Source organism: Psammomys obesus, unplaced genomic scaffold (genome assembly GCF_907164565.1).
Source record: "Psammomys obesus unplaced genomic scaffold, mPsaObe1.curated_primary_1811, whole genome shotgun sequence".
Taxonomy (NCBI): Eukaryota; Metazoa; Chordata; class Mammalia; order Rodentia; family Muridae; genus Psammomys; species Psammomys obesus.
Window position 1 is genome coordinate 3320477 of NW_026596152.1, and position 20870 is coordinate 3341346.

The 20870-nt window shown below is 45.4% G+C and overlaps 1 protein-coding gene across 2 annotated transcripts; it reads right to left on the reverse strand.

Moving 5' to 3' along the window:
* Nucleotides 1–876: 876 nt before the first annotated feature.
* LOC129666828 (myosin-4) lies at nt 877–20870 on the reverse strand. 2 transcript variants are annotated; one of them, XM_055594121.1, is made up of 39 exons: nt 20667–20870; nt 20428–20571; nt 19951–20107; nt 19341–19368; nt 19131–19245; nt 18636–18728; nt 18431–18494; nt 17642–17740; nt 17445–17548; nt 16502–16640; nt 15789–15907; nt 15539–15688; nt 14829–14999; nt 12567–12876; nt 12355–12374; nt 12176–12229; nt 11561–11648; nt 11364–11481; nt 11078–11201; nt 10851–10987; nt 10483–10738; nt 9506–9748; nt 9061–9237; nt 8730–8875; nt 8372–8462; nt 7894–8283; nt 7322–7448; nt 6832–6950; nt 6511–6707; nt 5860–6043; nt 5610–5775; nt 5388–5512; nt 4831–5139; nt 3834–4037; nt 2470–2595; nt 2214–2384; nt 2028–2132; nt 1830–1925; nt 877–1098 (listed from the first exon to the last, which is right to left on the reverse strand). In XM_055594121.1, the coding sequence occupies exons 1-39, from the start codon at nt 20868–20870 to the stop codon at nt 946–948; spliced, it is 5823 nt and encodes a 1940-aa protein (XP_055450096.1). In that variant the 3' UTR covers nt 877–945. The 2 variants fall into 2 exon arrangements, with proteins under 2 accessions (XP_055450096.1, XP_055450095.1); XM_055594120.1 differs by lacking the exon at nt 12355–12374 and having other exon boundaries at nt 12176–12246.

Consider the following 20870-nt stretch of genomic DNA (forward strand, 5'->3'; position numbering starts at 1 on the left):
GATTCCAAGGAAAAGGGTTTCTCCCAAAATGAAATAAAGTGAATAGCCACAAAGTAATCTGACATTATGAACACTGCAAAATTTCTTTGCTGCGTCCCCACTTCCTCTCTGCCAGCCTGGGAACCCAGCTTTCACTCTGCTTTCTTCTTCATTTTACCTCCATTGCCTGGAATAGGGACCACACTTCTCAAGCAGCCTTCACAGGCTGTGGTCTTTCCTACCCTACTCTTTCCTCCCTCTGTACCACTCCCAGAATGGGCCAACTGTCTTCATTGTGAAATCTGGCCAGTTGGACGCATGCCCTAATTCTTCAGAGCTGTATGAGGGGACCATACCCTTCCCTTCCCCTGTCTGGTCTCATCTGCTGCCCTTTGCTCACGACATCTATGCTGTGAAATGACTCATACTTGTTTTCTCTTACAGCGGCCATCTTCTTTTCCCTATCACAGATAACTGACTGACTGCTCATCTCTGAGAAAGGAGCTCCCAGTGTCCTTTGAGAAATCTCTCTGGACTCCCAGGTAGCACCTCATGTTCTGGCCATACATTATCTTCTGTCTGAGGAAGTATACCCTTTCACAGCTGTCCAGAGTGTGCCTCCCCCTCCCTGGCAGCTGAGTTTCTCAAAACAGGGATAACTCATTTCCCTGATGACCATTCTTGTACCAAACACCTACTCAATACTCAGTAAAGCTGGGTGAGTAATATCCATGTGCTTGGTCTTTACATGGCTCATTTCTCTGACATCTCTGCATGTAGTAAGTATTCAACAAAGGTTTAAGAAATAAATTTGTCCCCAAAGCATCATGGAGCTTATAATTAAAAGACAAAAGAGCTTCTACATTGCAAAATTATCTGCAGATTTTATTTCCTTGATATACAGGACAGTGACAAAGAACGTCACATTTTGTGATTTCTTCTGTCACCTTTCAACAGAAGAATGGATTACTCTTCACTTATGACTTTGGTGTGAACCTCGCGGCTCTTCACCCGCAGCTTGTTGACCTGGGACTCGGCGATGTCCGCGCGCTCCTCGGCTTCCTCCAGCTCGTGCTGGATCTTGCGGAACTTGGCCAGGTTGACATTGGATTGTTCCTCCTGTGAATGGGAACGATTGGAGAGAATAAGATACGGCATTTTCTGCTTGTCAATTGCCTTCGTTGCTAAGAAAGAAGCTACCGGATTTGCTGTGGGGAAGTAAAAGGCCCTGTCATCTGGTGGAGTCCTTATTTGCAGACAGAACAGCTCCTAGCGTTGACGACAGGAAGGGGTACACTTGCAACGCCCCCTCTTTAGTCTCTTTCACTAGACTATTTTCCTGGCACACTGAGGCTGCTAGATGACTGCATAGAGGTCGAAGAAGTGGGGATCTGCCTCAATCCGGTTTCTATAGAGCAAACTTCAAAAAGAACACACAGTGATGCTGGGTACAGAGAGCATTAAGTTTTTAAAAAGTTCAGAACTGGGCTTAACCGTAATGTTAAATGAGGCCTAGAATAATTCAGACCCTCATTCACATAGCCCTGTGAATGCTGGGAGTTTGTAATGTTCTAGATAGTAACTGTAGCGCAGTGGAGAAGCATGTCTGGGTTAGCTTGTCTGAAACACTACTTGAGGCAGTCTCAGAGAAATGAAGTAGACTGTCTGAAACTCCAATAACTTGTTGCAGCATTTTGGCTTTCCAAACAGATACTCATTTCCCTACCTAATTTTAGGCTCTCGGTTTGCTCACTGCCTTAGAAGAAAGCCCCTTGAGTTATGGCGACTCTGGTGCCTCACAGGAATGGGCATGCTCCTGGACCAGTCCCTGTTGCTATGGAGATACTCACAGCCTCCTCAGCTTGTCTCTTGTAGGCTTTCACTTTAGTCTGTAGCTTGTCCACCAGGTCCTGCAGCCGGAGCACATTCTTGCGGTCCTCCTCGGTCTGAAAGAGGCAGCAAACGGATGACGTCATGCCCCGACACTACCCCCCTAGTTTGATGTTCTCAAGAGCTGTAGGCCTGGCGGTGACGGAAAGGCCGGTCACCTGGTACGTGAGCTCCTTCACGCGCCTCTCGTGCTTGCGCAGACCCTTCACAGCTTCAATGTTGCGCTTCTGTTCATTTTCCACCTCGTTTTCAAGCTCCCTCACCTGGAAGAGAAAACACGGTCAACAGTTTGGCTGTGACTGTTCGCACACACGGGCTGGGAGCTGAGAAATGTGGGCACCCACCCTGGCCTCCAGTTTCTGGATCTGCTTCTTGCCGCCCTTCAGCGCCAGCTGCTCGGCCTCGTCCAGGCGGTGCTGCAGGTCCTTCACCGTCTGCTCCATGTTCTTCTTCATCCGCTCCAGGTGGGCGCTGGTGTCCTGCTCCTTCTTCAGCTCCTCCGCCATCATGGCGGCCTGGTGAGTCATAAAACAGCGGGTTAGGGGCTGCCTAGCCCCGGCACGATTCAGGTTCGCTACCTCCGTCTTGCCCTCTGCTCACGTCAGTGATGGCTTTCTTGGCCTTCTCTTCTGCATTGCGGGCTTCCTGGACGATGTCCTCCATCTCTCCCTGGATTTGGGAAATGTCTGTCTCCAGCTTCTTCTTGGTGTTGATGAGGCTGGTGTTCTGTTACAAATTACAAAAAGTCGGAAAACTACATTCAGTTACATTTATAACTCGTGTATTTAGCCCTAACTAGTTGATAATAACAAATATTCAAAAATAAAAACAAATCAGGAGTTAAGTCCAAGCTTGTGGCTTTGTCTACCAAAATCTCTGGTCATAAAACATAAGTGATTCGATGTAAACTTTACTCTGTAATGCCCCAGGTATTTACTTGTTCTCCATGGATGCCTGTACGCCCAAAGTGAAACTGCCCAGCGTCATACTGTTGTGTACCGCCCCGCTGATGAAAAGCAGCTTATTCCGGCTGTTTTTCCATACAGGTTGCCTCAATGTTATAAGTTCATAAGCAGCATATTTATTTATGCAAAAGATAACCAAGAATCCCCATGTTTTTGGAAAGTTAACAGTATTTGAGATAGTCAGTCAATCCTAGGTACTCATAATTAGTAAGAAAATTGTTACATAATAACTAATTTGGTTTTAAATATTCGAGTACTGATTTGAACATCTTCATAATTGTTGATTTTAGACATTACAATGCCCAAAAATATTCTCTTTAAGTTTATAATTTAAAGAGTTGAATATGCAAATCATCATGACAAAACTATTACGCCCTCAGTAACCAGAGACATTGATAACACTTTTGCTTATTTTTTTTTGAATGTTTCTTGTATTCCTTTTTTAAACAAAAAACAATGGGGGATCCCTCACCTTAATTTGCTTTGTTCTCTTTCTGCTTCCTGGCTGTGTTTCTGAGGCAGTGAATGTTCCCTGTGGTCCTTGCAAGAACTGCCCACCATTTATTTAACAAATGCACTACAGAGCACACGTGCTAACCAGCTCCATGGACTTGAACCCACGAGCTCTTTACATATACTGTGATGTTAACTTTAGGCACACGCATGATAATAAATATCATGGTGACTTACTGTGTTTATATTTGATTTGCTTATTCATTTCCTGCGTAGGGTTGGGAAGATAAGATGGTCACCAGTGTTGTCTGTATACCTGAATGTGGTCTTCAGTGCCTCTTTATATCTAAGCTTCCAGGTTGCTCAAGCCCACAACTATGCCGGCCCGTAAGTAGACCTGTCTATGTCTCAGTACATGCTTAGATGTCTCTGTGCACTTCAAAACCCTGGAGATGCATTCCTTGTGCATCCTCTGAACAAGCTCACCCCCTCAGACTGCCTTTAGCTTCAAAACGCGCATTTGATAACCGTGGCCCCGAGCCTCACCTGAGTGTGCAGGAGCTGTACACGCTCGCTGGCATCCAGAAGCTCTTGCTCGGCCACTCTCCTGCTCCTCTCCGTCTGTTCCAGAGATGCCCGCAGCTCCTCGATCTCAGCCTGCATCAGGTTGGCTCTGCGCTCCACCATAGCCAGCTGCTCCTTCAGGTCATCCTGGCCCCGGAGGGCATCATCCAGGTGCAGCTGGGTGTCCTGTGCACAGAGGAGAGACACGCATACTCACAGTCCAGTTAGAGTGGATTCAAATGTAGCGTCATGTTCACGCCTGGATCTTATTAGCTCAGAGTCTGATCACATAGAAACATCCATATAAGTACGATTAAAAATATCGTTGGAAGCCTGGTGCAATACTTCAATTCAAAAGCACATAATGTTTTACCTCAGATCCCAAATCATAAAAACAATTTTGGATAAATCTATGCGATTTTGGATCAGGAAAGTCTTTAAATTCAGCTACCCTGATTATGTTATTTTACCTCTTTAAAAGGGAAGTCCAGATCTGGGTTTGGTGGGTGAGATCTATAGTCCTAGCATTTGGAAGGCTGATCTGCTTCATCACACTGTCTCCACATTCTTTACCACTCATTTTGTCTCGGATGACAAAGCAAACTCTCTCTTGGGCCTTTCAGACAGAACTTAGCTCCTTCTCAACTGGGTGCATACATTTTTATTTTAATCTTGCTACTACATTGCTTTGATAATTTTTTATTATTTTATTGTAGTTACAGTGGTGTTCTGCCTTCATGTATGTCTATGTGAGGGTGTCAGATCCCCTGGAACTAGAATTACAGACAGTTGTGAGCTGCCATGTGGGTGCTAGGATTTGAACCCGGGCCCTTTGGAAGAGCAGGCAGTGCTCTCTACCACTGAGCCATCTCTCCGGCCCCCTTGATTGATAATTTATGCCCTGTATTTTTTCTAACGCTTTAAGATTTGAATCCCACAATAAACTCTGGCAGCACTGTGTGTCTTCACCCCAAGGTACCTTCAGCATTCCTTGAGTGTTCCGAAGATTCCTGATCGCCTCTGCAGCCTGCCGGTTGGCGTGGTTCAACTGGATCTCCATCTCATTGAGGTCACCCTCCATCTTCTTCTTAATCCTCAGGGCATCATTTCGGCTGCGGATCTCCGCATCCAGTGTGCTCTGCATGGACTCCACCACTCTGAGGTGGTTTCTCTTCAGCTGATCTATTTCTTCATCTTTTTCAGCAATTTTGCGGTCAATCTCAGATTTCACCTGGTTCAACTCGAGCTGGATGCGAAGGATTTTGCCTTCCTCGTGCTCAAGTGATGCCTTAATAGGAGCGACATTTTGGTGACTTCTCTATGGTGACTTCTCAAGGCACTTAACCCTCCTCCCCAAACTATCCCACATCTCAGCTTAGATTATTGACTCTGCGTTTGCAAGGTATGCATGTAAGGATTTTCCTTGACGGATTTTCCTTGGCACTGTCCCGCCAAAGCTTACACAGTTGTCAGTCTCAGTCACGATTCTTTTTTCGGTCTGTTTGTAGTGGATAGGCGAGCAAGCAAAGTGTGTACCTCTGCTTCCTCTAGAGACGCCTGCAGCTCGCTCTTTTCCTGATCGATTTGCTTCTTAATTTTCTCCAGCTCATGGATGTGCTTCCCTCCCTCTGCAATCTGTTCTGTCAGATCAGAAATCTCCTCTGTGGAAGAACAGGTGACAGGTAGCGGTTAGAACAACAGCATCATGGGAGGGTCCAGCCAGGACTGAGTAGGGTTGGGAAGGTCACCCCGACTCACGCTGCAGGTTCTTGTTTTCTCTCTTCAGCGTCTCGAGTTGATCCAGAGACTCCTCATAGGCGTTCTTCACCTTGAACAGCTCAGTGCTGAGAGAACGAGACTCCTTCTGGGAGGCTTCAAGCTCAGCCTGAGTTTCCTCATACTTCTGCTTCCATTCTGCCAGCACCTGGAAGCACACCGTTAGTTAAACTCTGAACCCAGGCCTGATGCCCCTGCCTCCCCGGAGTCAATCATGGGTCACGTGGGCCACCTTGTCGAAGTTCCTTTGCTTCTTGTCCAGCGCAGCGCAGGCAGCATTAGACCTTTCCACGTCAATCATGAGGTCCTCCACCTCGTTCTGCAGCCGCTGCTTCGTCTTCTCCAGGGACGCACACTTGGAGTTCACCGCCTCTACGTGCTCCTCGGCATCCTGCAGACGCTGAGCCAGCTTCTTCCTGAGGAGGTGGTCAGTGTGAGGGGCCAAGAGAAGAGTCAGAGCTGACACAGTGAGCTCTGCCTATCTGCAGATTGGGAGAGTGCATTCCCCCTCAGCGCTTCTATGTCTGTGAGCCCACAGGCTTTTCTAGAATCACTTCTTAGTGCCCATTTAGTCTCTCCCAGAATTCTGATTTCCCAGGTGAGCTCTTATCCACTTCAAGTGACAGAGTGATGAAACCAGACAGAAAGAAGAAAAGGGAGGACACTGAAGCTGAGTTCACCCTGACGACTCGGAAGAGGATACCTTTCCTCAATAGTATTAGGTGGAATGGGATCCTAGACTATGCTTATGCCGCTTTTAACTATACAGATATGGGAGCTAAGAAATTATTTGATGATCTTTAGGGCGCAAATATTCAATCCTATCTTCCTTCATTTTTCCTTTACTTTGGTTGCTTTCTGTCTAATTCTTGGAAACCCGTACTTAGCCTCCTCCAGCTCCTCCGTGCGCTGGATGGCATCCGTCTCGTATTTTGTCCTCCACTGGGCCACCTCACTGTTGGCCTTGGACATGGCCCTCTGCAGCTCGGCTTTGGCTTCCTGCTCTTCCTCATATTGTTCCCGCAGCAGGTCACAGTCATGGCGAGCTGACTGCAGGGCATGGGCCAGTGCGTTCTTGGCCTAAATAACCCGAAAATGAATGATGTGAGTTTGCATTCTAATCACTGAAGACCTCTCCTCGAAGCTCAGTGGTGTTTCAGGATGCCCCGTTCTGTGAATGAAAGTATCAACTGAAGGTTCTCACCTTTGACTCCTCTTCTAGCTGCCTCTTTAGTTCCTCAATCTGTTGTGTAAATGCTTGTTTGCCTCGGGACAGCTGAGAAACCATAGCATCTTTCTCATCCAGCTGTCGGGAAAACTCACCTGAGAGAGAAAACATGAATGGCTGAATTCAGTTGTCTTAGCAAAGAGTATAGTGGAATGTCATGCTGCCCTCCTTATTTGGTAGAAGGCAAAGAACAGCCTCCAGAATGTTAGCGTACTGCTTTCTTTGGTGTTTTAGGATTGGGGATGTTTGAGGGTTCCTGGGGTAATGGAACTCTCCGAAGCCCGAGAGTCTTTCACCCTCTAATTGTAGCTCAGAGTAAATTGATTTTGCAACCATCTAGCGCTCTAAAGATAAAAGAGTAAGGAGCGATAAATGTGCGTACACTGTGCAAGGCATGGCCTGGGCCCCCAGGATGGGGCTGGCCTTTCGTGCTTTGCTGCAGAGGTGGTGACGCTCACTGACTGACCTGACTCTGTGTGTAGGCGTGCCTTCTGGGTGGACAGCTCATTGATGAGCCGCTGCTGCTCCTCCTCCTTCGTCTTCACTTCACTCAGCTGGTCCTCCAGGGTGCGGCACATCTTCTCAAGGTTCCCCTGTGGTGGGAGGTGAAAAGCAGGGCAAGATGACCCTCTTCTACATGGAAGACTGAGGTTTAGAGGCCTGAAACTATTGATAACCGCCACCGGATGTTATTCATGTTGCTGTCAAAGCCTTGGACAGTGCTTGGGAAGCAGTGGAGGAGCGGAGGTGACTAAATGCATAGGTGATGGAAACTAGATCCCTTTTTCAGGGGAACATGAACATCGTTTATGGTCTACATCACGTAGAGGGGACTTTTCCTTGTCACTGCATTACTATTGTCGTGGCCATAGCAACAAAGCTTAAGGAGGTGATTTTGAAAAGTAAGACATGGAAACTTGAGGGCTTCCATTCAATACAGTGATGTTGACCAGGAAACCTGGGATGCCATGCAGTGTGGCTAGCTAGAGTCACTGCCAAGTATTTCAGATAAAGATGAAACAGGAAGTCAGGAAAAACCTTGGCTTTGGAGACAGTCTCCATGTTACTGGCGAGGTCATCAATCTCCATCTTGAGCTCGCTCTTCTCCTTCTCTAGCTTCTGCTTGACCCGCTGCAGGTTGTCAATCTGTTCCCCGAGCTCGGCCACACTGTCCGCGTGCTTCTTCCTCAGGGCGGCTGCTGTGGCCTCATGCTGCAGGGTGGCCTCTTCCAGGTCCCTGCGCATTTTCTGGAACTCAGCCTCTCTCTTCTTGTTCATCTCGATCTGGGCTGAAGTGGCCCCTCCAGCTTCTTCCAGCCTCTCGCTGATCTCCTCCAGTTCCCGGGAGAGGTCAGAGCGCTGCTTCTCTGCTTTGGCCCTGGAGGCCCTCTCTGCCTCAATCTCCTCCTCCAGCTCCTCGATGCGGGCCTGGGGGTGGTGGAAAGGACAGACTCAGCTTCCTGGGTCAGCCATTTTATCTCCTGATGAGTTAGACTGATGGAAGCCATTTTTTTACCTGCAACTCCTTGATCTTCTTCTGCAGCTGCATGCCAAGGGCCTGCTCGTCTTCAATCTTGCTCTGCAGATTGCTCATTTCAAACTCTTTCCTGGTTTAATAGCAACACAGTAGCTTATGGTCAGTTCTTTCCCCAGCCATATTTATAACTGAACTCTTTATACTGCTGGCCTTAAAGGAGAGACAAGTACATGTTTTACAAGGCCACCAAATGTCATTTTAATTAAATTAAAAAAAATCAAAGTTGTCATTGTTTATTTTACCCCACATTTCATGAAGCAATAACTTGGAAACATTTAAGCAGGTTTTATCTGCATCGACACAGCGAGAAGGTGGAGCTGAATTTTATCACACTTACTTTTTGAGTTTCTCATCAAGTTGCTGTTTATCATTTTCGATATCCATTGTGGATTCTTGGGCCAATTTCAGGTCCCCCTCCAGTTTCCTCTTTGCTCTTTCTAAGTCCATCCTGAGCTTCTTTTCCTGTTCCAGTGATCCTTCAAGCTAAATTATAAGGGATTTTGTTTCAGTTCTTAAGCACTGAACTACATAGTCAAGATATCCAAGAAAAAGCACATAGGACGACAACGCTAAGCCTGCATCTCAAGGCTTATGTACGTGGCTGATGGCTTCATCTCACAGTTGTTTATATCCTTCCTTATAAGGAAAAGCTTATTTTTCAGACTCACATCATCCACTTGCTGTTCAAGCTTGGTTTTGGCTTTGGTCAGCGTGTTGACCTTGTCCTCCTCTGCCTGCAGGTCATCCAGGGTCTGCTGGTGGGCCTCCTGGAGGGCCTTCTTCTCCTTGGTCAGCTTGGCAATATTTTCGTCCAGGCCTGCCATCTCTTCTGTGAGGTTTTTCACCTTTAGATTTGAACAGATGATCATTTAACTTCTTAGGACAACATTATCCTGACAGGGAACACAGTAGCCATAAACCAATTTAGGCCATGTGGCTGAATAAAATAGGAGATAAAGGTGGAAGTAAATAAATAAATAAATAAATAAATAAATAAATAAATAAAGGTGGCATGGTTGTAACTATTTTCCTTTCACGTTCAGTGATTCTAAGATTTAAGACTCCTTAGTAAATGAATACTTGTAAAGGGTTTAAGGGGAATAATAATTATACCTTGTTCTCCGTGGCATGCTTCTCCTTCTCAACCTTGGCAAGTGTCAGCTCAAGGTCATCAATGTCTTTCTTCAGCTCTGAGCACTCATCTTCCAGCTTCCTCTTCTTGGCCGTCAGCTCTGCATTGATCTCCTCCTCATCCTCAGCTCTCTCAGTTAGCTCCTTGATTTTGGCTTCAAGCTGTATTTTTGTTTTGATCAATTGATCACACCTTTCCTCAGCATCCGCCAAGCCATCTGCTTCCTAATGGGAGAAATAGTGCATTTTCATTTGTGTAGACTATATCTGCAAATACACAATAATGGATTAAAAGTTGGGAACAGATGACTACCAGTTGATCAATGAATAGGCCATTAAGTTGCCAACATTTTAAGAAATTAAATAGATAAGATGCAAAGATCTTAATCTGTTGATCAAGTAGATTAACGTATTTCCTCTAAATATCCATGTGCAAAAGGTAAAGTCAAGAGAAGGTAGCTTTGTTGCAAAAAATATATGACTTCCTAGCTCTCAATCCTTTTGGAATAGTCATTTACTAATTCTTGAATTCAGGCTTTTTTTGTTTTTGTTTTTTGTTTTTGTTTTCACAATCGGTTAAGGGCTTAAGTTGACCTTTTTTTTTCTACTCTGGTAAAAACAATGTACATTGTAGTTGGCATTCAACACTATTTACCAAAGAGAGCGTATTCTAATATAAGAGGATGTTCCATACAGAAAGGAAAATGCCTAGAGATGCTTTCATGCCTTTGTTCACTAGGAACGAGGCTGTGCAGGATGCACACATGGACATAAGCATCATGGGCGTGGCTTTGAGGCTGTTGTTTCTTTGGGTCTGAATATTAGTGGTTTTGAAAGGCTGCCAATCAGAGCAGATGCCTGGATATAAATCGTTTACTCTGAAGCCTAGAACTGCTTATAAACAGTCACATCATGATCAGGTAAACAGGAAAGGTCTGTGTGCAATGTGTGGTACTCACAGCTTGAACCTGGAGCTGCAGGTCATTTTTCTCTTGCATCAGAGCTACCATCTTTTCTTCCAGCTCTTTCCTTTTGGCCTCTGACTTAGCCAGCTCCTCCTTGGTCTTCTCAAAATCTTCCTTCATGTTGGCCATCTCCTTCTCTGTCTCTGCACTCTTCAGCAGGGGTTTGATCTTGAAATACAGCTTCATCCAGGGCCAGTGCTTGACATTCATGAAGGCACGGACATTGTACTGGATACAGAAGATGGACTCTCTGTGGAAGAAGAAAAATAAGTACAAATGGGCAAAGATGTGTAAAGTGACCATCACAATTGCACCGAATTCAGTGATAAAAGCAGTGGGAAGGGCAAACATGGTGTTCTCACCTCCTCTCCATCATCTTCTTGAACTCCACCCTCATCAAGTACCCTCTGCACATGGCTTGAGTGCGGGTGATGAGCTGAGCTAGCTTCTCATCTCGCATCTCCTCTAGAGTTCCCAGCAGCCCAGCTTTAAAGAAAACCTTGGGAAAGACAAGTCACATTTGTCATTTTCCCTTCAGGCAGAAATTCCTGAAGTGCTAAAATGATGTCAGCAATTTGGACGGTGGTACCTTAGTGTGACCGAATTTGTACTGGGTGTGGTCAATGTCAATAGAGCCTAGAAGCTTCTCAGAAGCCTTCTTGCTGTCAATGAATTGACCTTCAGGGATGGCACTGGCATTTAGAACTTTGTATCTGTTGAAATGGAAAGCATAACCGAGACATGACTTTTCTTCACTGAGAAGAACAATAGTAGCTACTGGTGAAAAGAGATGGATGGGTCACATGGTGGTGAGCCAACTGGTATTTAAAATTTAACACTGCTCTCGATAAAATATGAGAAGATGTGAGACAAACCTCTGCTTGAAGTCTGCGTAGAGGATCCTGCTGGGGAACCCCTTCCGGCAGATGCGGATGCCTTCCAGCACCCCGTTACACCTGAGCTGGTGCAGGACCAGTTCATGCTCCATGGCCCCTGAAAGGGGAAAACATGCTTGACAGCCATCCGAAGAGAGGCCACACTGAGGCTGCTCTGCTCACGAGAAGGGTCTTACCGGGAGTCTTGGTTTCATTGGGAATGAGGCAGCGGACAAAGTGTGGGTGGGTGCTCCTCAGGTTGGTCATCAGCTTATTTAAATTCTCCTATGAAGCCGTACGGAGAGGTTTAGAATGACTTACAGCTGGGGGGTTCATTTTTGTTCTATCATAGTCTAGTGAGCTGTCTTTATGATGACCAAGAGGACTAGCCTGTGTCTGGAGTGTGGATTTCTAGAATATTCCCGGTTGTACAGAAATAGTCCTCTTTGGTTTATTTTTCTCAAACACTGACAATCCAAAAAGTTTTGTATTGAGACTTTGATCATAGGGAGTAGATCTAATTTGAACCCAGTGGGTGGTTTTAAAAGAGGGCCTGATTTCACGTAAAATCTCTTTACTACCAGATCTCCTTCCTTTGAGGCCTGGGGCCATGCCTCATGTATAACAGGCTTTGCTGTGAAAGAGACACGGCATGGCTTTTTTTTTTCTTAAAAATTTCCTGAGATATTTTTCAGATTTTAAAAAATGTCTTGCTACCTTTCTTTTTTTTTTTCAATTTTATCATAAGCATCCTTTAAAAGCTCTCAGTAAAGACAGTTTAATTCTCTTCTAAGTGTAAGATTATACTGTACCCTGAAAAGAGCAGACACCGTCTGGAAAGATGAACCCTTCTTCTTGCCACCTTTCTTTCCACCACCACCCTCTGAAAAACAGAATGGAAAAAATGGAGATTATTTGCTACAGCCATTGATTCCTCTTTGTGCCTAGGCATCAGGATGGTTGCATTTCCTCAAGAGACTATCGCACTCACTCCCCTTCTTCCTTCCAGAGCTCATCTACCTCAATTCTGATGAAGACAGAGTAATCAGTGGCATGATTATAGACACCCAGGGAAGAAGAATTGTGCAAGAGATGGAAGAAAGGAGATGGACTCCCTGATTCACCCAGAGCAGCAGCGTCTACTCCCTAAAGTGTATTTTTGTGATGTGATTCTTGGAGCAAATTGATACTATAAAAAGTTACCTGCTTCAGCAGCTTGTCCCCCAGAGAACAGGAAAGCCAGAGTCTTCAACCCGGACTTCTGGTATAGCCCCACCACGGTCTCATTCAGGGGGTCCTTGTTCTTGTCCAGCCAGCCGATAATGTTGTAGTCCACGGTGCCTGCATAGTGCACCAGGGAGAAGTGGGCCTCGGCCTTGCCTTTGGCGGGCTTGGGTTTCTGGAAGTTGTTGGACTTTCCAAGATGCTGCTCATACAGCTTGTTCTTGAAGGAGGTGTCTGTTGCCTTGGGGAACATGCACTCCTCTTCCAGGATGGAGAAGATGCCCATTGGCTAGAATTTTAAAAGGAGAAGATAGTGAGGAGTCCCTTAGAAAACCATGCTTCAGTAGTTTGTATGACTGGTACAAACCTAAAAAGAGGGCATTCCACAGGAAAAACACAAAATTGTGCACCGAACAGATGAGAGTCTACCTTTTTACTCCCCTCTTCTAACAAAATGTGACAGCCATCATCTCGAGAACGCATAGGATGTATGTGGCTAAAAGACTTAGATTAAAAGCCCATCTGTACCATCTGGAAAATGTTGTTTTTAGTGTGGAAAATGGGATTCTAATGGGTTTTTATCCTACAAATGTTTACATACTCCCACACTCCTTTCTCACAGGGTAACATCTTTGACCACAACTCTAGACATAGAAAGGATCTGAAAAGCAGAGACTGTGTCTGGAGACCAGAAATGAAACCTCAACAAGAAGAAAGTGCACCTCCCATCGTCTCCTGAAAACTCTTTGTATTTTCAGCCCTTCCCCCATCTCTGTGGAGTTAGCACTGGTGAGCCATTGGGTTTTGTTCATGAAACAATTAGACTTTTCTGAGACTGAAGGCAAATTCAGCACTGATGACTATATAAATTCACAAATCCACTCTCAAAAATCATTTTGATAATTCAGAAGCTGAAATACTACTGAAAGAAATGAATACTTTTTCTGGGGACTGTATGGTTTTGCTGAGCAGTGAAACTATTACGTTACCAAATTAATATACTTTCCTAAGTTGTACGACCTAGATTTTTTTCCTATTTTTGTGAATTTAGATCTGAGTATTTGAAATTTTTCTAGCTGACAGTTGCATCTCATTTCTACTTTATCATTGCTCAGGAGATTGTACATAGGTTCTTTCTTGGTACCACTAGGTACATGACAAGATCCCAGTTGTGTGTGTGTGTGTGTGTGTGTGTGTGTGTGTGTGAGAGAGAGAGAGAGAGAGAGAGAGAGAGAGAGAGAGAGAGAAAGAGAGAGAATGCATCTGTGTGTATATGCCTGGAGGCTTGTGGAGGCCAGAAAAAGATTTCTGATCCCTCGGTGCTGGAGTTCAGGTGTCTGGGAGCCACTTGATGTGCGTGCTGGAATCAAAACTCCAGACCTCATGATACAGCAACAAGCACTCTACACCACTGAGACATCTCTCCAGTCTCATGATCTCAACAGTTATGAATATTAAAACTGCTTAATCATTTCTATCTAAATACGATACATCTGTTGATCCAACCTAATCTGACTGTTTTCCTTAGTTACTAACTCCCTTAATTACTAATGGGGAATTCAGGGCTCATTCCCCAGGTAAAGTCAAATGGACGTTTAGTCTATTTAATTGATAGTAATCATGAGTAAGGAGTAAGGGATGAATTGATAAATCCAACAACTAAGCTTAAGCATCTTACTACGCACTGCCTTGTTTTACGGTACACAAGGAAGGGATTCAGGTGCAGCTCAGCATCGTGGCCACACCGGGATTAATGGACTGTTCGAAGGTCTGGCTGTACTTTGATCCCTTTCTTCCGTACCTATGAAATCATGCAGGAATGAAAACGAGGAAGAAGGAAGCTGGTATGTGGTGGTATGTACCTTTAATCTTAGTGCTTGGGAGACAGAAGAAGGAGGATCCCTGTGAGTTCAAGGCTGCACTGGCTTTACGTAGTGAGTTCCAAGGCCAGTGAGGGTTACATAGGTAGACCCTAAGTCATAAAAAAGCTGAGGAGCCATGAAGTTATAAGAGTTGGAAATGCAAATCTGCGTGTTTTGTATGTGTAGCGTTACTCTTATTTTCTAGAAATTACTTCATTCATTAATATCAGATGAGCCATGGCTTGCCTGAGAACTGATCAGAGCACACAACTATGTCTTGAGATGTCACTGCTTACTCTTGAGAACGTGGGTTGTAAGTAAACATAGGAGGAGGGGCTGTTTGTTGTTCCTGTTTTGGACTTTGAGTAGTCTCACCAACCTTCTCAATGAGCTCGATGCAGGCAGCCAGGTCCATCCCAAAGTCGATGAACTCCCACTCGATGCCCTCCTTCTTGTACTCCTCCTGCTCCAGCACGAACATGTGGTGGTTGAAGAACTGCTGCAGCTTCTCGTTGGTGAAGTTGATGCACAGCTGCTCCAAGGTGTTGAACTACAGGAAGAGATAAATGTAAGCAAGTGGTCATAAAGTCCCTATTTGTATTTATAAGGCAGCTAATACATTTTCTTCAATTTTTGAGACATTTTGGGTTATTAGTTGGAGGTTTAGAATTTTAGAGTATCTCTTAAAGGGTGTTGTAATTCTCAATAAAGAGTTAAATCCTCAAGTGTTTCCCAGGGAGCTGTAACAACTCTTGCATATTGGGAAAACGCTGTTAAATGGGAACTCTGAAAGATTCGTTTAGGGTGACCAAAGAAAGTGTTTCTGTGCTAGTGTGCATGGATTCAAAATAGCTTTGAATAAGCCTTTATGGCTCTCTGTTGAGACTCTTGTCCTAAAAACTGTAGCAGTCTATTTTTTCCTATTCACACTCAATTCCTTGTGTTCAGATCTTTCCAGTGACCCAGTTCAGCGGGAATCTGTACTTTCTGTAAAGCATGTTTTGTACTTTGTGAAGGGCATTTCCAAGGCTCCAGCAAGATCAGCTAAGTGACTGCTAGTGTGCATTCACTAATCAGCTCAATACTCACGTCAAAGATCTCAAAGCCAGCGATGTCCAGGACCCCGATGAAGTACTGCCTGGGCTGCTTGGTGTCCAGCTGCTGGTTGATGCGGGTGACCATCCACAGGAACATCTTCTCATACATGGCCTTGGCCAGGGCACCCACAGAGTTGTACACCTTCAGGAGGAGTTTCAGTTAAGTTGTTTGATTGGAGCCAGTGATGAACCTCTGAGTCTCCAGTGGTTCAAGTGAATCAAGGGGCTTGATTCACACTTACCTGCTGCACCGTCTGGCCTTTGGTGACGTACTCATTGCCGACCTTGACCCTGGGGTAGCAGAGGGCTTTGAGCAGATCAGCTGAGTTCAGACTTGTCAGATAGGCGGCCTTGTCAGCAACTGCAGGAATGAAACAGGAACAGTGGGCCTTACAGTGACTTACACAAGCTCATTGCAAACGATGCTGTTGGTGACAATGGTTTTATACAAACAGGGAGGTACAAATGTCAGGAAGTCTGTCCATTTGCTTATGTCTAAAAAGCAGTGCCACTTCTCATGCCAACTTCAGTTGTTCGTAAGTTGGAGCTTGGGGAGCTCATGCTCTCTGTGATATTTAAAATACAGCAGAAGTGCACTGCAGATAATAATCTGGGTGGCAAGGAAATCCTGAATATTTCACTGGAGTAAAATGTGCTCCCATCAAGAAGTAAATATTGTAAAAAGTGAATGAAGAATGAAGAAGGCTTAAGATACAGTTCAGGATAATATTCGCATGCACACACACACACGAAAAACAGAACAGTGAAATGGGCAGAAATAATAAAACTCCTGTAAATGTGCTCACTGCTGGAAAATATCAATGTGCCAGTGTGAGGTCTCCTCACCCTAAACCCTCTGCCTTTCATTAGAAAGGTCAGACAGTACAACAGGTCCCTACCTCTCAAGGCTCATGTCACAGTTTTATCACGTGGAAGGTGACATCAGGGCTGTTACCTTCGGTGCCGTCTGGCTCAGCTTGCTCTTCCCTTTGCTTCTGCTTGAATTTCATGTTCCCATAGTGCATGACGGCGCCTGTGAGCTTGTAAATGGCCACCTTTTCATCTGCACTGAACCCCAGGATGTCCACAGCAGTCTGTTGGAAGAATTGAATCAGCTACAGTTACCACCATGCCCAGTTTTCTGGGGACTCTAGGAGCCTGGCTCCCCGCTTCCCCACCACACCTCACCTTAGGTCTCACTAATACTCTGATGGCTTACAAGTCAGTGTCTCCCCCCTTGACCCACATAGTAACACCAGGAAACAGAGATCAGCCTTTCCATTCGAGTAATGTGGATGCTAAAGACAGCATTGTGCTATTCACAACACTTTCTTGTCTTAGTCATTCGTGCTGAACGTCAGTGTGGTTTGTAGGTGGGAGAAGACAGCAGTAGATGTAAGGAAAGTGTCTCTCCTGAGACTTTCTCCTTCATTCTAGTCCTGGCTCACTGGGCTACCTCATCTTGAAACTGCACATTATTAACAAGATCCTGGAGTGAGTTTGCTTCACTTTTTTAGACCTTTCAGATTAGACTACGTAGCCTAATATTATAGCTTTTCCAAGATTCCTGGGTAAAGGAGCTGACATAAAGTAGAAAAGAAATCACTATATTTCCAGGGTGTAAATATTGAGCAAAGAGTGAGCAACACCATAAAGAGTGAAAAAGATGCAGCCAGGTGAAGGGTGTCAGGTACCTAACATGCACTGCGGATGTTTGAATCATAACACGTGTGGGATGGCATTTAAATAGTCTGTGATTTTTCTTTCCAAATGTAGAAAGCCTAAAAGGTGGTGCTGTGTGGCCCACTGTCTGTGATAGTCTGTTTCACTCTGGTAGAAGAAAGAGGGTTGTGTGTTGAAAGGGCCTTGCTGTCTCCTGCCTCTTCCCTATGACTTACATCTGTGGCTATCAGCTCTTCTTGGTCATCGATGCTGGGCACTGTGATTTCACCTTGGCTGACATAGGCGAAGTCATATGGGTTGGTGGTGATCAGAAGCATCTCTGCACACATGGGAAAGAGCATTCAGAGTCACCACATTTCAGAGGGGCGTCATAAGCATTGTCTTTACGGAAGTAAGTCAAGATGTCCCTTACCAATGAGCTCGGGCTTCTTGTTGGACATGATCTGGTAGAAGATGTGGTAACTTCTCTCAGCCTTCAGCTGGAAGGTGACCCGGGACTTCTCCAGCAGATCTGGAAAGGCAGATTAGGCACGTTTTTAAACAAAAAAGCCACAAGTGCAGGGAGTCTTATGGAAGAAGGGGTTGGGGAGTAGAAGGACCCAGAAGGGACAGGAGCTCCACAAGGAGACCAACAAAGCAAAAAAATATGGGCCCTGGGGGGACCTGCAGAGACTGATGCACCAAGGAAGGTCCATGCATGGAGAGGACCTAGTGCCCCTGCTCAGCTGTAACCGATAGGCAGCTCAGTTTCCACATGGGTCCCAGAGTAAGGGGAGCTGGGGCTATCTCTGTCATGAACTCTGTTGCCTGCTCTTGATCACTTCCTTCTGGTGATATGGGCTTGCTAGACCATAGAGGAAGAGGAACCAGGCAGTCCTGATGAGACTTATAAGCTATGGGTCAGATGGAAGGGGAGGAGGACTTCCCTTTTCAGTGGACTAGGGGAAAGGGATAAAGGGAGAGAGAAAGGGAGGGTGGGACCCAGTGGAGATGAGGGAGGGAGCTACAGTCTGGATATAAAATGAATAAATTGTTAAATAAATGAATAAATAAAATTTAAACAAATTAAAAAAAGAAAGAAAAAGCCAACAAGTGGAAAATTAAGCTTTGAAATTCACATAGGAGAAAAAAGAGCAAAGTTTTTCCAATAATGTGTGCCCCCAAAGAAAAGATTCTCAGTCAGCAGTGTTTGTTAACTCACAGGTTTCAATATCTGCAGAAGCCAGTTTGCCTGTGGCACCGAAATGGATCCTGATGAATTTACCCTTAAATAGGCAAAGGAACATTGATTAAAAGCTGGAAACCTTTTCATTAACTATAAACCAAGTAAGTAGAAAATACATTGACATGGTGTATATAAAAGTGTGGAGGTCATTGTCACATGAACGGAAGACCAAGAGACTCACAAAGCGAGAGGAGTTGTCATTCCTCACGGTCTTGGCATTGCCGAAGGCCTCCAGCAGGGGGTTGGCGCTGATGATTTGATCTTCAAGGGTCCCCTTGAGAGGAATGGGAAAGGACAGTAAAGCTTCAGTTATCTGGGTTGTATATACTAAAATAGCCTCTCATGTGTCCTCCTCCTTCCCTTGGTCCCGTCCCGTAGTTAGGCAAGGATTTAGAAAGAGGAAAGGCTCCTCAATTGGCGTGAAGGACATTCCTGTAACGTGGCTTGATTTCTGTGCCTCTCAGGCCACTTCTGCCTCTGAGAAATGGCTGTGGGAACTCAGGCCTGTAACTTCCTAACATATTACCCTGTTCATCTCAGTCTCACAAAGCCCTTCTAGGGTTTGTTTTCTGAACTCTGATAGCACCAGCGTCTGGTTGCTATGGTTTTGTCATGCCACCATCACGCTTTGAAAAGCTTGGTTTCTGTCCTTTCTCCCTCAGATGGACGTGCCCACCTGCATTTTACCAGAAGTTGCTTCCTCCTTCTTCTTGTCCCCAGTGACTGCAATTGTTGCAAAGTACTGGATGACACGCTTCGTGTTCACAGTCTTCCCGGCCCCGGATTCTCCGCTGTGGGGGACAGGATGAAAAGTCAGAATATAAGGCCAGAGGCTCTGCCATAGCAATCAAAAGTCAGCAGGAAGAAAGGTATGGTGTGTGCTTACGTGATCAGGATGGACTGGTTTTCACGATCTGTGAAGGGAAACCACAGACAACACCGTTAACTAAACAAAACCACAGATGTTACTAAGTGCGTGCTCTTATTTTCACAAGTCTTAAGAACTAATTGTGAAGGTGTGCCAATTGCCACACTGATGTCATCGTTACTGTAAGGATTGTGGGGTGTGCCAGTTCACTCTTCTAGAGTGAGAATCAGCCGAGTAGCAGGTGGCTTAACAGTAGCTTGTCCCCTTCTTTCACCTGGCCCATAGTTCAAAATCCTGTCCTGGCTGCATTTCCTATGGTGCTTATGAAATTTCAAAGCTTACATTTTAAACAAGGTAATTCGGTAGATGTAATTAAGCTGCCTTTGACATCTAATTTTGATTGAATCGAACTAAATCAGCATCAACAAATTTGAATTTTAGCATAGGGAAATTTGCTAAATTGGTGCATCATATTCTTAATAATTTTTTTTTTTACCTTTATCATTACTCTTATGACATGTGTGCCAAACAGTCCATTCTCAAGGTTCTGGCCATATGTTTTCTTGTGCTATGAGTTTACAGGTGTTTTTTAATGGCTTACAGAGGTTGTGGTCATGCAAGCACTCACCCGTCAGCATGAACTGGTAGGCGTTGTCAGAGATGGAGAAGATGTGGGGAGGGGCCTCCTGGCGCTTTTTGCCTCGGTAGGCGGCCACCACCTCGGGGTTGTACACCGGCAGCCACTTGTAGGGGTTGACAGTGACGCAGAAGAGGCCCGAGTAGGTCTGTGGACAAAGACAAGGCCAAGGATGCTCAATCAATCATCATCTCACTACCCCCCAGCTTGGAAATAATGCTGTGTGAGCAAGGGGAGAGGATCTAGGGAAGTGGGTCCTCAGGAGGATTCATGGTTTAGTTCATCGAGGCTTCCCCTGCTGTCGCTGCTGCACTAATGCTCCAGACAGCCGCTTATACAGTTAAGCAGAGAGCTTTCCGCACATGCGGTTTTCAGAGACCCATAATTTACCACACAGATGTAATGGGACATTTTCAACAATAGGAAGTAAGTACACAGACTTGATGGACTATGACAGGTGTCACTCACGTAGATCATCCAGGCTGCGTAACGCTCTTTGAGGTTGTACAGCACAGCGGGCTCATGCAGGTGGGTCATCATGGCCATGTCCTCGATCTTGTCGTACTTGGGCGGGTTCATGGAGAAGACTTGGTCTTCCTTGACGGTGACAGTCTGTTAAGAATGGAAGGATCCAGTTGGTGCCAACAAAGCAGCAGAAAAAGCTCATTCACGCTTCCCTACCTCTCACCCTTCTTGCTTTTACTCACAGCTCCGGCTTCTGTCTTGGCTGTCACCTTCCCCCCTTCCCTGCTCTGCACTGTTGCTTTCACATAGGACTCCTTGGCATCCACCACAAACACGGATGTCTTGGCATCGAAAGGCTTGTTCTGGGCCTCGATTCGCTCCTTTTCAGACTTCCGGAGGTAAGGAGCAGCCTCCCCGAAAACGGCCATCTCGGCATCGGAACTCAT